Genomic DNA, 6000 nt, shown 5'->3' with positions numbered 1-6000 from the left:
TTAAAGAAATAATCTAATAAAATACCAAATGAAAACCTCACAACAACATCACAGGCATCATCCACTCACATTTTAAGATAAATAGTAAAAGATTTTCATATAAATTGTGATTAAAGTTGCTAAACAACTCCATAAAAACTGGACATTTTCCAATGATACGCAACTATAATAACTTTGTATAAGAAGTGATACAAGGACATCTTACCATTTCACACCTACCATACTCTAGTGGTTTACTCCCCCTAGTGGATAGAAGGACACTTGTCATTAGGTCTAAACTGTGACTCCCGTCAGACATCATTCAGCGTCATCTTGCAGAAAATGTCTTGAATTGTTTAAGAGCTGTAAAAAAAACAAAAAAACAAAAAAACAAAAAAAAGACAGACTACCTGATTCCTTTCATAGTTCTGTTTTTAATATTTTATAGAAATATTAACCTTCATTAGGAGAAAACCTGCCCAGAAGTGTTTCATCCAAACTTAGACATGAAATGTTGACAATGAAAAAAGGTGAGTGTGTTTGTGTTAACCATGAACCAGAAATAAAATATCCCTTCTTATAAATCCAAAAAGAGACGAGTGTTGGCAAAATCAGTAGAACATACAAACTTTGACAAACTAACACCTGCTCTTTAACTTAGAACTGAAGTTTTAGGGTTAATGCATCCAAAAATGGAGAGTTAATGGCAAATATTTTTAGCTTGGCACAATCTCATAATGAGAGCTGAAATGAGGTCGAAGTAGAACAGAAAACTACAACATGATGTGAAGGTAGGAGGCAAATTCGCCCTGATTATTCTATAAATAAGACCATTGATTAGAAAATATTGCCTTCCTATAAACTACTGAGCTACATTGTATTACAAAGTTTTATAAGCATCATCTTTGATTGATTAGATAAATTAAATGGCAGGAAAATACATATAAATATAAAGAGGTGGTCCGCTTTATCTTCATTTTAAGAGTCTTCATCTTGTGGTGGTTTGGCGTGTTCACAGGACAGAGTGGATTAACGGAGTGCTACTACTTGTGAGGGAAACCTTCAAGTATTAAGTGTAAACAAATCTATCTGTACAGTACATCACTGTTGTAGTGGGAATATTAGACAGTCCTCTTCATCAGTGCTTCATGTTTCTAATTGTGAGAAAGCTGTGATGTCTGCTTGAAGTACCGTTTCTCTGCTTCTCAAAACAAAAACCACATCCTTTCTGATGCTTTACAAGAGACGTGCGATGAGAGGTGAGAGTGAGTCGAGAAAATTCTCTATGCTGCTCCGTCTGGAATCCACAGAACTTTGCTCTGCTCCTGCTCCACGATGGTCATGATCTGAGTGCAAATGAAGGAGACGCTGCCGCCTTGAACAACGCCTGCAACACAGAGGGGAAGAGGAGGAAGAGTTACAAGAGGGGAAAAGAAGTTGCTTCAGAAAACTTCATAATCAAGTTATGTTTCTTTTTCTTAGTGTTGTTAGTGTATCTACTGACTCTTTCTGTCCTTTCTTCTGCTCTAAGTGCCTTAAATTGCCCCCCAGAGATAAATGAAGTTTTCAATTTTAATTGAATTGATTTTTTCTTTTTAGAGGTTCTGTAGATTTTATCATCATTAATCTTTTTACCCCACTCTTTAAAGTCCAAAATATGGTTCCATGCCAACTAGGGGTGTGCGCTCTGGTATTCCATCTGTGTATGAGCTGATTAGTCCTTTATCATTCAACCAACCCCAACATACCCAGTTTTATAAAGGCTTATAGTCTTACTTTTCATCGTCCTGGTTTGTGTGGTCACACGTCTGAGAACCACCTCTCCCTGGTGGGAGGGATCAGCTGTGTGATGTGTTTTTCCTCATAAATCGTCTCCTTTTATAGACTCATTCATCAGGCAGACTGTCTCAGACTGGCTGCTGCTCCAGATACAAAAACTTTCAGTCTGATCTGTGAAGTGCTCCAAAAACCTCAGACAACCAGCAGCTGTTAGAGCTTTACACTGGCTAAACTAGAACAAATCAGACTGTTAGATCAAGGCTTGCCTTACGATGATTTATCTGTTTATTATGATCACTTTTTGGTCAAATATGCCATTAGGAGTCTCCACAATACAGACGGTTCCTGCTTTGCTTTTAAAAGATTTTAGTTTTTTAAGATATAAGCTGCAGAAATTTATGCCATTGCATTCATACTTATTTGAAAATAAAAATGGCAGGTTTAGAAAACATTTAGCAAACTAAAAATGTCTTGATCTGCGGCCAAAGATTAATATGTCAACATTTCTTTCATTTGCATGGATCAACAGCTCTGAGGTAAGTAGAAAAGAAGGGTATGGGAGAGGGATTTGTGGTGCATTTCAATAAGTGGTGCCTGCTTGACTCAGTTCAACTCTACTTGGTTTAGGTACTTGGCTCTTTGATAATTCCTCTTGGGAGTAGGTGTCGCTGTCAAAGTGATGATAAATACAACAGTAACTGAGGACATCGAGGACTGTTTGTCCAATTCTTTCTACAGTCTATGCTACAAACCCCGTGTGATGTCAGTCGTCTGCTTACAATAGACAGACTCAAACGGCTCTTGAAGCCAATCTGTGGAGGCTTCCATATTGAAATCGTGGTCCCAACCAAACTCTGGATCAACCTAACGGCCCGCCCACTAAGCGCGACTTCCTGTCAGCCTGCTAGCTAGCATTCTGGTTGACAGAAACGGAGCCTCTGCCTGCCGAGCTATCTGTCAATCAAATGAGACACGCCAATCAGCTTTCATCCTAAATATAATCCAAACGATCGTGGTACAAAAAAATTCACCCCCCGTACAGTGGGAGCACAATAAGACACTAGCTAATGAGACACGTTTGGTGTTTTTAACCAGGCTGTAAACCAGTTTATTTCTAGTGTCAAAACCGGCTGTTTAACAGGTGTCCAGACGGGACTTCCGGTGTTCCTGCAGCCAGCCTCAAGTGGACACTCGTGGTATAGCAATTTTTTGCACTTCCGCATTGGCTTCATTTTTCAGGACCTGAGGTTGCCGCTTGGTTTGTAGCTTTTGTCACAGACCAAAACAAGTTTTGTTCCAGAGACGGTTGCAAGCAGCGCGATAAAATACTGTTGTAAAGTATAGAAGAGTTTGGGAAGTTATAAAGCAGTTTAAACTCAATGACAGTAGAGGTTTGATTCCGTGAGTCTGAGATCACAATACTCTCAGCTTATAGGTCAGAAATCTTAAAGTTTATGGGAACCAAAGTAGTTGACGATGGCCCCAACAATCTATCAGTCATAGTGCTGAGACGAGACTGGTTCTTCAAAAAGACAGCAATTGATGATCCATTTTTTACATGGTGTAGCTCTGCCATGCTTTAACTCTTTATCATACATACATCTAGTGCATTAAACAGCAAATAAGCAGATGTCTTTCTTATTCTTCTATCCACACTCTCCTCAGTAGACCAGAGGGACTTGTGTGTCATTGCCACTGACCTGTGAAGAAGCGGCTGTACTCCTGCTCCACTTTCTGCGCCGCCTCGTACTGCTCCTTGGAATGTTTCTGCGAGAGTTTATCCCGCAGGTACAGAGGGTCCTTCTGCTCTCTGAAAAGACAAAGTCGGCACGCTGTAGTCACTTTTAAATTCCAAGTTCACACATAAACACTTAGAAAATGGCACAGTACCAGGGCGTACAAGAGTCACAGTTGGAACGACCTTTTTAAAAGAGAGATTCTTCCAGCTAGATTTCATTAAAATTATTTCCTTGCTGATGTTTTGCTTTACATTTGTTTGCTTTGCCCACTTGTAAATCATCCTTTTTTCCATTTTTTTAAATCATGCTCACAACAATACTAGAATAATGTCAAGAAGTCTAAGTAACGCTCAAGCTTGGGTACTGTTTTCATTTCTTTTGCCCCTACTTTAAATGTAGATTTTTTTTTTTTTGGCCTGAAAGGATCAAATTTACCCTCCAGCAATTGCAAAACTTCCCTTCCCAAGAGGATATGACAACAAAATAGGAGTCTGTGAAATGAAAAATCAACCACTGTAATCTTATTTATTGTAACTCTAATGCTGTATGTCAGATTTGAAGAATATAAATCTAAAAAGTGCAATTTCAAGCTGCTGTATTTGAAATGAATGGATTGCAAAGGGGTAAATGTTCAAAAATCCCCTTTTAAAGTCATATAACAGCAGAAATCCTGTCAACTCATTCAGAAATCACACATTATTATGCTGCATCATTACCCATATTGGACTGAAAGGACCAAATGTAGTGGTCAAAAGGGGATTTTCAATTCATACAGTGGAGAAGAACAGTTAATTCCCTACATCAGCTCTAATAAATGACAATCCCTTAACCCCAGATTTAAGAGATCTCCCTCCCAGCCTGATGTTTCGCTCCATATCTGTCTGAGTCTTAAGAAAGAGTCATGTGACCACTCTTAGTCTTCATCCACTGGGAGCCCCTGACCTAACCCAGAATCCCGCTCTGTTCTCTCCCTGGCACTCAGCGTCCTGTCAACATATCTGTCTGCTGAAGCCTCCCGCATGACAAAAAAAAAAAATGGAAAAGCCCGCCTTGCAGCAGGCAGGCAGTGGGAGGTGTGTTTGTGTTCATGTGGCGGCTGTGGCGGGTGGGGTCAGCAAGTGTTTTAGCCGCCCACGCCACAAAGCGGAGCTCTCCCCTGACAGCTGGCACTCAGCTGATGACAGCCGAGGCTTAGCTGGATTCAATCTCCGCCATGTTTGCCTGCTGCACCGCTCCATAGATTTACGGGCGTGTGGTGGTGGAGAAAGCCCATTCCTGCCAGACCTGAGAGTGTCCTTATTTGTGTGCACAAAGTCCCGCACTGAGCGTTCAGCTCATTTAATCTTGCCGTGAGATTACAAATGGGGAAGCAGAGGGACGTCTGAAATATGACATCATAACGTCATAAAGCCAGGCAGGTGGTGGGACAGAGCGGGCGGCTGTTTGTGGACTAATGACACTGTCATCTAATCAGGATGATCAATTAGTGTGTTGTGTGAGTGTTAGCAGGATTAATACGATTATGATTAAGACCTCTGCACATGTCAGCTTCCTGACCAATGCCATGGAGAGGAAATTATATATGAAAAATTAAAGAATTATGATTTATAGAGGAAGAACTGGCATCAACACACATGAATGTGCATCAGATCTTTCACTTTCAATTCACATGCTATTCAATGGGTGATAGTACATTTACATCTACCAGTTTCAAAATAAGTTGATTATTTTATTTATCATTTGCTGTAAGCCATCTCTACTTTGCCCATTCACATGTCTAAAGTGTTTGTACTTCTGCTGTTGCTGAAGCAATCTGACTCTAGTAATGACTGAAGCATTAAAAAAGCTCCGTTGTCTTATCTGAGGTCTTTTGATATTTCTTCCTTAATTAGTTAATTTTTTAAAAGAACTGTTTTTGACCTTAAATGCAACCTATAACCCGTCTGATTCAATTAAAAAAAAAAAAAGGGGGGGGGGAGTATATTTTGGGCTTTTTATACCTTTATTGGTAGAGGAGGACAGTGGGCAGAATCAAAAACAGGGATGAGAGAGTGGGGGAAAGACAAGCAAGAAAGGGGCCACAAGTCAGACTTAAATCCAGGTTGCCTGTGTACATGTACAGTACTGTGCAGAAGTTTTAGGCACATAGAGTGCTAATGGTTCTTCACAGGTCCCCATGAAGAGATGAGGGAGGGTGGCCAGAGTCTGTTGTGAAGTTGTTAAAGGTAGGTTCACTCAAGTTATGTAAAATACTGATAAAATCCATATGAATGGTTCATATAATGATCTTTTGGTAATAAGACTTGTGTTTTGGTTGGCTTTAAATTATGAAAATAATTTAAATTGATGTGTATTTTTGATAGCAATATGTCACTTTTTTCATGTGGGTCTTGGTGGGCCACAACTATTCCTGGCTATGCAAAGGGGGACAAAGGAAAAAAGGTTGGGAACCACTGTTTTAGTAGAAGAAAATGAAACAAGTATGACTGTCCCTAAACTAATA

The 6000-nt window shown here is 39.8% G+C and overlaps 1 protein-coding gene across 3 annotated transcripts in view; it reads right to left on the bottom strand.

Moving 5' to 3' along the window:
- Positions 1-393: 393 nt before the first annotated feature.
- LOC121528128 (disks large homolog 5-like) overlaps positions 394-6000 on the bottom strand; it is a 57974-nt gene continuing 52367 nt past the window's right edge. For all 3 annotated transcript variants that reach the window (XM_041815333.1, XM_041815335.1, XM_041815334.1), the window contains 2 exons: positions 3459-3568; positions 394-1366 (listed from right to left, as the gene is read on the bottom strand). In XM_041815333.1, the coding sequence (XP_041671267.1) occupies positions 1263-1366; positions 3459-3568 (214 nt within the window). In that variant the 3' untranslated portion in view covers positions 394-1262. The remainder of the gene's footprint in view (positions 1367-3458; positions 3569-6000) is intronic.

This window comes from Cheilinus undulatus, linkage group 20 (genome assembly GCF_018320785.1).
Source record: "Cheilinus undulatus linkage group 20, ASM1832078v1, whole genome shotgun sequence".
NCBI classification, from domain to species: Eukaryota; Metazoa; Chordata; class Actinopteri; order Labriformes; family Labridae; genus Cheilinus; species Cheilinus undulatus.
Note: the sequence above shows the minus strand (reverse complement) of the source record. Positions and strands in the feature narration are given on the sequence as shown.